General features: G+C 43.1%; 1 protein-coding gene across 1 annotated transcript; it reads left to right on the top strand.

Moving 5' to 3' along the window:
* Positions 1-3,783: 3,783 nt before the first annotated feature.
* LOC103077844 (dnaJ homolog subfamily B member 3-like) lies at positions 3,784-4,867 on the top strand. Its single transcript, XM_007463907.1, has one exon. It carries the CDS (start codon positions 3,901-3,903, stop codon positions 4,630-4,632), a length of 732 nt encoding a protein of 243 aa, XP_007463969.1. The 5' UTR covers positions 3,784-3,900; the 3' UTR covers positions 4,633-4,867.
* The last annotated feature ends 8,514 nt before the right edge of the window (positions 4,868-13,381 follow it).

Raw genomic sequence — 13,381 nt, 5'->3', positions numbered from 1 at the left:
TTACATCTTTATTGGAGTATAATCGCTTTACAATGGTGTGTTAGTTTCTGCTTTATAACAAAGTAAATCAGTTATACATATACATATGTTCCCATATCTCTTCCCTCTTGCATCTCCCTCCCTCCCACCCTCCCTACCCCACCCCTCCAGGCGGTCACAAAGCACCGAGCTGATCTCCCTGTGCTATGCGGCTGCTTCCCACTAGCTCTCTACCTTACGTTTGTTAGAAGCACTGCCTCTTAACCACAACCCCCCACGGCCTCAAGCAGGGCCCAGACAACAGTATTAAGACTGAGATGGAGATGCACAACAAAACAGAAGACAGAAGTAGAGCTGTAACCCCCACAGTCATTACCCAATCAAAATAAATGGAGAGAAGGCAGATGGCAGGACTTTGGGATTAAGTAGAATGTACTCCCACAGCAATACCCAGCACTAGCTGGTGCCCCAAAGATCGGGCAAAGGGTCAGGGAGCCGAGTATGGTAGTTGCCGAATAGAAGTGCCCCTCCCCAAGAAAGGGCAAATCGGAGTGCAGACAGAACTGAGCACCTCGCTCTTTCCTTTTGGGATCCATTGTTGTTTGACACAACCCCAGGATGAAAGCACAGAGCCCAAAGTTTTCACTATGGACATCACTGGCCCATACTTGGGAATCTGTTAGGAGGTTCGTGGAGAAACTGCTAACTTAAATTGATGTCCTGTGGGGCATGTTCACAGGGCCTCCCTCATTCTGGTACTTAGAGTAGTTCCTTAGAGTCCCTTTTTCCTGTACTGCCATCCTTCCTCCACAGACCTCCAGTCTTGTGTGTGCTTCCGTATGGGTGCACATGTGTGCACGTGCTCACACTCATGTACTCTGAAGCTCCCTGCCCTCCCTGCCCTGCCCAGACACAGCAATTCTCCAGGACCAAGATTCTGGGTGAACAGAAAAGAGGTAGCAATGCTTTTGCTCATTGGTGTGCGCTTATCTGCCATTCTGAAATTCATAGTCCAGTTTAAACAGTAAGGGCAGTAATTCTTTCGAAGTCTCAATGTTGTGAGAGTTCATCTGTAGATCACACAGAGCAAAGGGGCTGTAAGTACACACAGTCACCCCGGTAACGATTTTGTGGCTTTCCTGCACAACGCAGAAACTCAGAATTTTTTTTTTTTTTTTTCTTTTTTTGCGGTACACGGGCCTCTCACTGTTGTGGCCTCTCCCGTTGAGGAGCACAGGCTCCGGACGCGCAGGCTCAGAGGCCATGGCTCACGGGCCCAGCCGCTCCGTGGCATGTGGGATCCTCCCGGACCGGGGCACGAACCCGTGTCCCCTGCATCGGCAGGCGGACTCCCAACCACTGTGCCACTAGAGAAGCCCAGAAACTCAGAAATTTTTGAGGCCTCTGTGCACTCGGATGGTTTGGGATCGTGACTCTGCCCATGACCAGGAAATGTTCCTTACCAATAGGAATAGCAGACAATCCACACACTGTCAAGAATTATGACCAAGAACCACAACTAAGCAATTCGATAAAGCTCCTGCCCTGAAAACTGTGAAGATCTGACACTCAAAATCCATTGTTAATTCCCCCACTCATCAAATATTTATGGGAAGTCTTGGCCCTCCCAGCACCATGCTAGGAGCTGGGGCCAGAAACCCAGATATAAATGGTCTGTGCCTGTCAAGAGGGCTCTGGTGGACAAACAACCAGGCAATTACAGGGCAGAGTAAGATGTGCCCTGGTTGGGGAGCATGGGTGGCCAAGGAAACTGAGCAGGCCAGTGATGTGGTCTTGCTTTAGGGGCTACTGAAGAGTGGGGCGTCTGCAAGAGCATTCCTGGAACCCATTGGAAGGTGATTTATTTTAAAGCTGAAGCCAATAGTTAAGAAACCCACCACTCCACAGACTCCTAGTTCTTTTGATGGAATCAGATTGGAGCTGCTTGTTACTAAACTAAAAGGGTTACATAAACAAGTCCTTTGCCCTCTGGATAATCTGTGGGACCCTGCAGGGGGAAACAAAGCCATCTTCCTTAAATCTCTGTAGCATTTTGCTTTATTCTGCCTTGCACCCCTTAGCAGTCTGCCTATCTGTCTCTGCTACTAGACTCTCTCTGTGTCTCTGCCTCTGTCTATGTATCTATCTATTCACATATATATACATATATATGTCCACAGGTTCAGCTTTGCAACCACTCTCTCACGCAGGTGGCCGTCCATGGTTTTGCAGGCAGTAAAACTCAGTAAATGTCTCTGTATGGATGTGACACCCCTTCTCCCTTTGCTCTAGGCCCCACGTCCAAGCAAGAAAGTGCTGAATCCAAATCATTCTACCACTGTTTCTCAGACCCACCTGCCATGGTCCTGCTTCAGGGCCTCAGCCCCCAAGCCCCCTAATCCCTACTTGTCCCTTTTGGTTCCCTGCATCAGCTGTCCACACGCCACCACCACCCCTGAAACCTTGGTCAACAGATCCCTAGGGCCCAGAATAGAATTCAGACTCCTCAGCCTTGCCCTCAGAACTCCCTGGGACGGACTCCAGCTCACTCCTCCTCTCTAGCCCTTCTGCTTGACCCCTCCCTCTGCCCCTTTCCCTCCTGCCCTTCTGGATCACTTAACCCTCCCAAAACACATCTTGTATTTTTCCATATTGCTTTGTTTACACCGGTCTCTACTCCCAATCTGTTTCCTACTACTGTTTATTGCATGCTTAGCAAATGCCAAGTTCAGGGCTTCAGTCTCTCCAGGTGATATGGAGTCAGCAGTTTGTCATGATGAAATGGTGCACCCTTTTGGATCTACTACCCCTCATGATGAAATGTTGAGAGTTCTTTGGTTAATCATTTCCTCTTAGAACTAAGTGAACTTTATTGGTGTTGCCTCACCATTTATGAAAGCAAAGAATATAGAGTCAGGGAGAGAATAAGGAGGAGGTGGAAAGAAGTCAGATGTCAAAAAGAAAATCATGGTTATGATACAGCAGTTTTAGCAGAAGTAATCATTGAACCCCAAGTTTACCCACAGCACTATAAACATGGACAAACAAGCTTTAATTATTTTGATATACTAGACGAGGTGTTCACCAACTATGGGCCAGAGGCCCCTGGGGATCCCCAAGACTTCATCAGAGAATTTCGCAAAGTTAAAACTATTTCCATGATAATGATATTTGACTTTCGTGTACAGTAGAATTTCCCAGTGGCTACACGACACGTGATATAGCAATACATTGAATGTAGAAGCAGATATAAAAATCTAGCTCTCTGTTAAGCCAGAGAGATGAAAAAAATGTAAAATGAAACCACTCTTCGTTAAATTTCTTTGGCTTGAAAAATAGTTATTTTTCCATAAAAATATGATTTATGGTAGCATGTAATGGGTTTATCATTATTAAATTGACTAATTAACTTTGACTGTTTTAATTTTTAATGGAGTAAGTACTGATAGATATAACCCACATAAACTCAAAAGGGTCCTGAAGCCAAAAAGTTGGAGAAATGCTGTCCTAGACAAATGGTAACGACTGTCCTTCAGCCCAGGGTAGGACTAAACTCACTCCTGTTGCTCTACCCCTACCTCAGGCCGAGGGGAACCCTGACGTAAACCCTATTTTAAGAAAAGCATTTCCTAAGGCATTCAGAGACACTGCCCCTATTTGGAGACCACAGGTCAGCTGAGGGCCGGGTGGGCGGAGCGAATGAGTGGGCAGGGTCTCCGCGCCTGCGTGAAACACGTCACAGAGCGCCTCGTGCGGAGAGCATTCTGGGATGCGGCCTCGGCCAATGAGACGTGGGTCTCGTCACAAGAAGCGCCCCCTCCACGCAGCCCGGCCTGGTGGGCACTCTGGCCCGTGCCCCGGGGCTGACGGCCGGGCCGCTCGCCCTGTCCCTGGCCTGCGGGCCGTGCCCGGCTGTCCAGCATGGTGAACTACTACGAGGTGCTGGGCGTGCCCCGCCAGGCCTCGATCGAGGCCATCAGGAAGGCGTACCGCAAGCTGGCGCTCAAGTGGCACCCGGACAAAAACCCTGAGAACAAGGAGGAGGCGGAGAGGAGATTCAAACAAGTGGCCCAGGCCTACGAGGTGTTGTCAGACGCCAAGAAGAGGGACGTCTACGACCGATACGGCGAGGCGGGCGTGGAGGGCGGCGGTGGCGGCCGGGGCGGCAGGCCCTTCGGGGACCCCTTCGAGGGCGTCTTCACCTTCCGCGACCCGGCCGACGTCTTCAGGGAGTTCTTCGGCGGCCGGGACCCGTTTTTGTCTCACTTCTTCGGAGACCCGCTTGAGAACACTGTGGGCGGTCGGAGGAGCTCCCGGGGAAGCAGAAGCAGAAGCAGAGGGTCCGCACCGATTTTCTCCACCTTCAGTGAATGTCCTGCATTTGGAGGCGGTTTTTCTTCCTTTGATACAGGATTTACCTCCTTTGGTTCCCTGGGGAATGGGGGCCTTTCTTCCTTCTCCATGTCTTGTAGTGGTGGGACGGGCAACTTCAAATCCATGTCGACTTCCACCGAAATCATTAATGGCAAGAAGATCACCACCAAGAGAATCATTGAGAATGGCCAAGAAAGGATAGAGGTGGAAGAAGACGGAGAGTTAAAGTCCATGATAATAAATGGCAAAGAGCAGTTGCTACGCCTTGACACCAAGTGATTCGGGTCCACATTTAATTCAGAGCACATTCTGAGGAAGGGCAGGACGTTCCTTTTTTTTTTTTGAAGATTGCAAGCGAACTCTACTTTCAAAACAACTGTTCTCAAGAATTTAGAAACAGTTCAAGGCGATGCCTATTTGTTGTTGTTGGGACCACAGAATGGGACCTCTGTTTTTCTTTAAAACTGTGGTACATATCTGTATGCACTTTGCTATTTATTAAACATCCCAAGGCTGACAGTGATTGTTTCATGGTACTAAGACAAAACGTTCACCACCGCACTTTGAACCTTGCCTTTCCATTTTGTTTGAAGTGTGAGCCAAGTAGCTCGCTCTGAAGTTAACCTTGTGAAGATAAATACACTTGCTTCATTTTTTTAGCACAAAGTCGTAAGAGATACGAATATATGAATAATGCTCCTGGCTTACAGATGGTTTTTAGTTCTACATAATGCTGGTGACATAGTAAGAGTTGACTGTTTAAAAATAGCGGTAAACCTAGGCTTCTTAAAAACAGGTAAACCTGGCATAGGCGAGGTATTAGTTTCCTATAGCTGCTGTAACAAATTACCACAAACTTGGTGGCTTGAAACAGTGTCTGTTTATTCTCTTAGCGATCTGGAGGTCGGAAGTCTGAAATTGGTTTCATTGGATTGAAGTCAGTGTTAGCAGGGACCGTGTTCCCTCCAAAGGCTTGGGCAAAATACTTAAATTCCTCATGGTAACCATTAATTAATAGGATCCTTAGGACACTATTAAGATAACTTGACTTAAACAGTAATTTAAAAAAAAAAAAAAAACGGTGGTGATGACTCAAAAACTTTATTCAATTGCTAATGGCTGCACCCAAACTGGTTGTACAACTATGAATGCTGGAAATGTAAAAAAGCATTTCCATAAGGCTACACAAAACTCTCCCATTGCCATGTGTATGAGGTATCTCATTTCAGGTTAGATTGACAAAAGCCAGAAATACTGGAAAGATTGGAATAGTGGAAAGTTTGGAATATTGATTGAGTGATGAAACACACACACATCTGAGAGGATAGCTTTCTGCTGGCACAATTTATGCCCCCAAAGGGGGCACGGTTGCCTTAGGACAGTCCACTGCAAAATGTTCCATCCTCCCTGGTCATCTCCCAAGGAAAGGTTTGTGTAAGCCATGAGAGCAAAAAGACAACTGAACTGGACAGACTGAAACTGCAGCATGTTCTTAGTTCTTTACCGAAAAGTCATGGGGCCTGAGCACATTGTTAACAAACTTAGAATATAGGAGATTGAGTTTGGATACCCTCTGGTCCTTTAAAGTCCAATCCCCATGGAATGACATGCAAAAAATACACAGCAGGGACACAGGATTCAGCCACCACTCTCCTACAGGGACACACGGAGTGTGTTAAAACCATATCAAATAAACAGTCACTGAAGTACCTCGGCAGTGCTGCTTACATACTCTGTACAAGCAGGATCAGAATAAAACAGACTACTTGGGCTTTTCAAAAATGAGTTCATTTGCTTGCCAGGCAAGGGAACACACTGTTGAAGGCATTCATGGTTGTTGAGGGAGCTGGAAGGGATGGGGAGCAGGGAGAGAAGGGGGATGTTAGGAGTTTTGAAGTGATAGGAAGGAAGGTGCACAGTTTCATGGTGCTTATGCTAATTAAGGGTAGAAAATTACTGTTATGGATAGAGCAAAATAAGTGCATTTGTATACAAATGGTTAAAATAAGTCCCCATTGTTCAGCGGTCAGGTTAAGTCTTCAGTTGAATTCAGTAAGAGTCTGGCACACCAAGATGACACAGAGGTCTTAGATCTTCAACTGCTCTGGGTAGTTAGAATAGTTGAGGGCAAAGACAGCGTTCAGTTTTGATATATCCTGGATTAGTACTGCTAAGTGGAAAGTTTCCCTTTTACAGAAATAGAAAACATTTAAGGAATTTTCAGGGAATTCCCTGGCGGTCTAGTGGTTAGGAACTTTCACTGCCATGGCCCTGGTTCAATCCCTGGTCAGGGAATTAAGATCCCTGCAAGCTGTGAGGCGTGGCCAAAAAAAATTTTCAAAACTGAAAATCTTTTTTAAATGTCTTGACTCAAAAAATCACACTGCTGTAGGCCTGTATATAAGTATTCCTCTTTTATGGAAAGGCTTGAATGGGTTTCAGAGTGGGAGAAAAGCATTTCCTCTGGTGCAAAAGTGACCATCTCAAGTCGCCTGCGTTGGATTCCCTCCACAGAATCACTAGCACCACCCCACAGAACACACCAGGAGGGAAAATTGTGTTCCTGTAAGCTCCAAGAGACCTGGGGACCTGTAGTCATCTTAGCAGAATCCAGATAGACACTTCCCCGCTGGAGCGCCACACTTAACTAGTTCTAGTTTAGCTTATCTCTCACAACAGAAAGCATTTGAAAGAAAGAATACTCTCTTCAAATAACTGTTAAGGATCAGTCTTCTTTCCCCTGTGATTCCATTCTTCTGTCTCCAAACAGGGAGGGAGTTCCTCTTCATCTTGGGCAATCATTCACCTAAATGCTTACTTGTCCAGGAATTTCTAATTCCACTTTGTCAGTAAACACAGATCCATTTCCTCTTCTCCTACTCTCCTTTGAACCCTTTCTGTATAATTTCAACGACCACCAATAAGCATACGCAGCAATCTAATGTGACTACACTCTGCGAAAGAGTTAACAACCTCATTAATGAAATAGTCTATTCTCCATCTTTAACCCATGCAGCTGAATTTTGGACTTATTAGTCACTTAGAGAACTCTTTCCTCCTATTAATATGCAACTTGTAGAATACCCAATCAGAGATGAGCTTTGTTAAGGTGGCGCTCTCTAAGGAAAGCTCCTTATTTGATTTTTTGTTTTTGTTTTTGTTTTCCACTTAGTGAATGAGAATACTTAATGTAAAATCAGGGAGGATGCTTCATTTGAGGTATCTATATTTGGCAAAATAAAGAGGAACTCTTTACCTTGGAACTTTATGAAAACAAAACCATTTGTTGAAAATGAGTATATTCATTTTATGGGAGGGGCAGTAACTAACTTGAAGGAAGCAAAAGAGTGAATTTTTTTAATGCATATTGAAAGCAGTAAAGATCCTAATTGATAATGCAAAAAGTAAAATCGGTGTAGAAGTTTGCTCTTCCAGAGATCATCTCCCAGAATGTGCCAGAAAAATAGAGTAGATAGGATTGAGGAGCAACATGAGAGCAACAGAGCCTGGAAAGTAGAAATCTGTGGGTGACAGGTGTTCCCCAAGAAGAGACCAGAACAAAATTTCAATAACTTAGGGGAAAACTTTCAAGTTTTCAATAAGATCTGGGTTTAACTTTAGGCTGATGGTGTGTGGTAGGCAGAAAAATGGCCCTGCAGAGAAGCTCACATTCTAATCTCTGGAAGCTGTGAATCTGTTGCCTTACATGGCAAAGAGACTTTGTAGATAAAGTTAAGGGTCTTGCCATAAGGAGATTACCATGGATTATCTGGGTAGTTTCAACCTAACCCCACGGGCCCTTATAAGTGAGAGGGAGGCAAAAATGTCAGAGATTTGGAGATGCTGTACTGCATTTACATGGAAATGGAAAAGTACCAGAGAATTCCCAAATTAACAACAAATAAAATTGTTTATAAAAAAAGGAAAAAGGAAACACAAAAAGACTGAGCTTATACTAAATGGAAGGAATAAAGTAATTATATTGTGTGAATGAACAGAATTCTTACATCAAAAGAAATAGATTGGATGGAGATTTTTAAATATTTTTTAAATTTTTAAGTAAACTTTAAAGGTTTCAAGTTAAAAGAGATAGACTTCACATACATGGTCAAGTTACTTCTTTCAAGGGTTCAAAGAATATTCAGTAGGGACAGTCGTTTCAAGAAATGGTGCTAGGAAAACTAAATATCCAAATGTAAAAAATGAATTTGGTCTCTTACTGATGTCATATAAAAAATTAACTCAAAATGGATCAAGGATCTAAAACTATAAAACTCTTAGAAGACATAGGACAAAACTTCACAACATTGAATTTGGAGAAGATTTCTCGAAAATTACACCAAAGGCATAGTTAATGAAAAATAACAAATTGCTGATAGTTTTGGTTTTCTTTTTGCAGCGGGGCATGCCACACAGCATGAGGGAACTTAGTTCCCCGACCAGGGATCAACACCGTGCACCCTGCAGTGGAAACGCAGTCTTAACCACTGGACCGCCAGCGAAGTCCCTAAAAAATTAACAAAATGGACTTCATGAAACAATTTTAAATGTGTACATCAAAAGATGTTACCACAGAGTAAAAAGGCAGACCATAGAATGGGAGAAAATATTTGCAAATCATATATTTGATAAGGGATGAATATCCAGAATATATAGAGAACTCCTAAAACTCAAAAACAACAAAAAGACCTGATTCAAAAATGGGCAAAGGACTTAGACGTTTCTCGAAAGATGTGCAAATGACCAATAAGCACATGAAAAGATGCTCAACATCATTAATCATTAGGAAAACGCAAATCAAAACTACAATGAGATGTCACCTCACACCCATTAGGATGGCTATCATTTAAAAAAATACAAAAATAAACAAAACAAAGCAAAAAATACAGAAAACATGCCTGGCAGAGGATGTGGAGAAATTGAAACCCCCGTGTACTGTTGGTGGGAATGTAAAATGGTGCAGCCACTGTGGAAAACAGTATGGCAGCTCCTCAAAAAATTCAAAATAGAAATGCCAGATGATCCAGCAATTCCACTTCTGGGTATATACCCAAAAGAATTGAAAGCAGCATCTCAAAGAGATAATTGTATGCCCATGTTCATAGCAGCATTATTCACAATAGCCAGAAGGTGAAAGCAAATTGTGTCCATTGGCAGTTGAAACGCAAAATGTGGTCTGTCTACACAATGGAATATTATTCAGACATAAAAAGGAAGGAAATTCTGACATATATGACAACATGAATGAACCTGGAGGACATGATGCTAAGTGCAATAAGTCAGTATGAAAAAGACACATACTATATGATTCCACTTATATGAGGTACCTAGAGTAGTCAGATTCATAGAGACAGAGAGTAAAATGGTGATTGCCAGGGACTAGGGAGTTGGGCAAATGGGGAGATGTTGTTTAAGGGATGTAGATTTTCAGTTTTTCAAGATGAAGAGCTCTGGAGTTTTGTTGCACAACAATGTGAGTATAATTAACACTACTAAACCATACCCTAAAAAATGGTTAAGATGGTAAATCTTATGTTAGGGGTGTTTGACCCTTTTTTTTTTTTTTTTTTTTTGCGGTACACGGGCCTCTCACTGTTGTGGCCTCTCCCATTGCGGAGCACAGGCTCCGGACGCGCAGGCTCAGCGGCCATGGCTCACGGGCCCAGCCGCTCCACGGCATGTGGGATCTTCCCGGACCAGGGCACAAACCCATGCCCCCTGCATCGGCAGGCGGACTCTCAACCACTGCGCCACCAGGGAAGCCCCACAATTAAACATTTTTAAGAAGCAAAATTTATGAAGAAAACACAGCAGTCATAAACCTATGTGCACCAATCTAGCAGCTCTATGTTTAAAGTAAAAACTATTAAAATTCCATATGTAAATTGACCAAAATTCAGTTAAATGGGAAAATAATTTCAGACACCATTTTCAGATTTGGGCACAGCGAGTTTTTTTGTTTTTTTCAATAAAAAATTGAAAATATACATTTTTAGTTTTATCTATGGAACATTTACAAACGTTGATCATATGCTGCCTGATATAGTAGCCACTAGCTACACAGGACTACTGAGCACTTGAAATGTGCGTAGCCCAAATTGATATGTGCTGTAAGTGTGAAATACATACCAGGTTTTGAAGACTTAGTATGAAATTTAAACATGTGAACTATCTCGTTAACAACTTTATATTGTGGCAAGTGGGCAAGATGTCAGATTGGAAAGAACTTGAGCTCACTTCCTGCTGCAGGCACAGCAGTATCACAATTTACAGAGCAACTGTTGAAGAGAAAGACCTGAAGACCAGCAGGAATGATCTCCTACAACTAAATATATGAAGAAGGAACCACAAGAAGATGTGTAGGAGAGGTGGAGACAAGGTAGAGTCAAGACCCATATCCTTGGGCGGACGGCCCACAAATGGGGGATAATTACAATTGCAGAGGTTCTCCCTAAGGACTGAAGGATGTGAGCCTACACTGGGCTTCCCAGCCTGTGGGTCCTGAACCAGGAAGGAGAGCTTCCAGAACATTGGGCTTTGAAGGCCAGTAGGGCTTACTTTTCAGAGAGCCAGGGGGCTGTAGGATATAGAGACTCTACTCTCAAAGGGTGCACACAAAATCTCACACACGCTAGGACCCAGGGAAGAAGCAGTAATCTGAAAGGAGCCTGGTTCAGACCTGCCTGCTGATCTTGGAGAGCCTCCCAGAGAGGCAGGAGGCAACAGGAGATCATCCTGGGGATATACACACTGGCAGCAGCTCTACTGGGGAGCTCCGTTCTACCACAGTAACACCGTGCTGGCAAGTGACATTTTGGAATCTTCCCTCTAGCTTATTAGCATTGGGACCCAGCCCCACCCACCAGCCTGTCAATACCAGTACTAGGATGCCTCAGGCCAGGTAGCTAGTTGAGTGGAGACACAGGCCCATCCACTAGTAGGCCAGCTTCCTTCGGACCCCCTGGGCTCGCAGCCACGTGGGACATAGCCCCATCCACCAGAAGGCCCAGGATCTGGCCCTGTCCACCAGAGGGCCCAGAGCATGGACTGGCCTACCAGTGCATCACCACTAGCCCAGGGACCCCCTGGACCTCACCCCACCCTCCAGCAGGCTGATACCAGCTCCAGGACCCTCAGGCCCTGCAGCCAGAGACTCCAGGATCTGGCTCCACCTACCAGTGGGCCAGCATTAGGTATATACATAGATATATATGGCCCCAACATAGGAGAACCTAAATACAAAAAGCAAATATTAACAGACATAAAAAGAGAAGTTGACAGTAAACAACAATATTGGAGTACTTTAAAACCCCACATACATCAATGGATGCATCATTCAGACAAAATTAATAAGGAAACACTGGCCTTAAACAACATATTAGGCCAGGTAGACTTAATAGATATAGATAGAACATTCCATCCAAAAGCGACAGAATACACATTCTTTTCAAGGGCACATGGAACATTCTACAGGGTAGATCACACATTAGGCCACAAAACAAGTCTCAGTAAACTTAAGAAGACTGAAATCATATCAAGCACCTTTTCCAACCACGATGCTATGAAGCCAGAAATCAACTACAAGGGAAAAAATTGCAAAAAACACAAACACATGAAGGCTAAACAATGTGCTACTAAACAACCAATGGGTCATTGAAGAAATCAAAGAGGAAATTAAAAAATACCTGGAGACAAATGAAAACGAAAACACAACAATCCAAAATCTATGGGAAACAGCAAAAGTAGTTCTAAGAGGGAAGTTTAGAGCAATACAAGTGTACCTCAGGAAATAAGAAAAATCTCAAATAAACAACCTAACCTTACACCTAAAGTAACTAAAGAGAATAAACAAACCCCAAAGTTAGTATAAAAAAAATAAAGATCTGGGCAGAAATTTAAAATATCAATGAAACTAAGAACTGATTCTTTGGAAAGATGAACAAAATTGGTAAACCTTCAGCCAGACTCATCAAGAAAAAAGAGAGAGGGCCCAAGTAAATAAAATCAGAAATGAGAAAGAGTAAGTCACAACAAACACCACAAAATATATAAAGGATCATAAGAGATTACTGTGAACAATTATATGCCAATAAAATGGACAACCTGGAAGACATGGACAGATTCCTAGAAATGTACAATCTCCCAAGACTGAACCAGGAAGAAATAGAAAATATGAACAGACCAATTACCGATAATGAAATTGAATCAGTAATAAAATACTCCCAAGAAATTGAAGTCCAGGACCAAATGGCTTCACGGGTGAATTCTACCAAACATTTAGAGAAGAGTTAACACGTATCCTTTTCAAACTATTCCAAAAAATAGGAGAGGAAGGAATGCTTCTTAACTCATGCTATGAGGCCAGCATCACCCTGATACCAAAACTAGAAAAAGATATCTCACACACATACACACACACACACACACACATTACAGACCAATGTCACTGATGAACATAGATACAAAAATCTCAACAAAATATTAGCAACTCAGTGGTACATTAAAAAGATCATATACCACAATCAAGTGGGATTTATCCCAGGGATGCATGGATTGTTCAATAGCTGCAAATCAGTCAAGGTGATACACCACATTAACAAACTGAAGATTAAAAGTCATATGATCATCTCAATAGATGTGGGAAAATCTTTTGACAAAATTCAACATCCATTTATTAAAAAAAAAAAAAAACTCCACAAAGTGGGTATAGTGGTAAAATACCTCAGACTAATAAAGGTCATATATGACAAGCCCACAACTAACACCATACTCAGTGGTGAAAAGCTGAAAGCATTTCCTCTAAGATCAGGAACAAGACTCTTGCCACTTTTAATAAACATAATATTACAAGTCCTGGCCACAGCAATCAGACAAGAAAAAGAAATAAAAGGAATCCAAATTGGAAAGGAATAAGTAAAACTGTCACTCTTTACAGATGACATGACACTCACTATACACAGAAGATCCTAAAGGCATGATCAAAAACTACTGGAACTCATCAGTGAACTGGGTAAAGTTGTGGGACACA

Source organism: Lipotes vexillifer, unplaced genomic scaffold (assembly GCF_000442215.2).
Source record: "Lipotes vexillifer unplaced genomic scaffold, Lipotes_vexillifer_v1.1 scaffold1215, whole genome shotgun sequence".
NCBI classification, from domain to species: Eukaryota; Metazoa; Chordata; class Mammalia; order Artiodactyla; family Lipotidae; genus Lipotes; species Lipotes vexillifer.
This window is presented reverse-complemented; position numbering and strand designations above follow the sequence as displayed.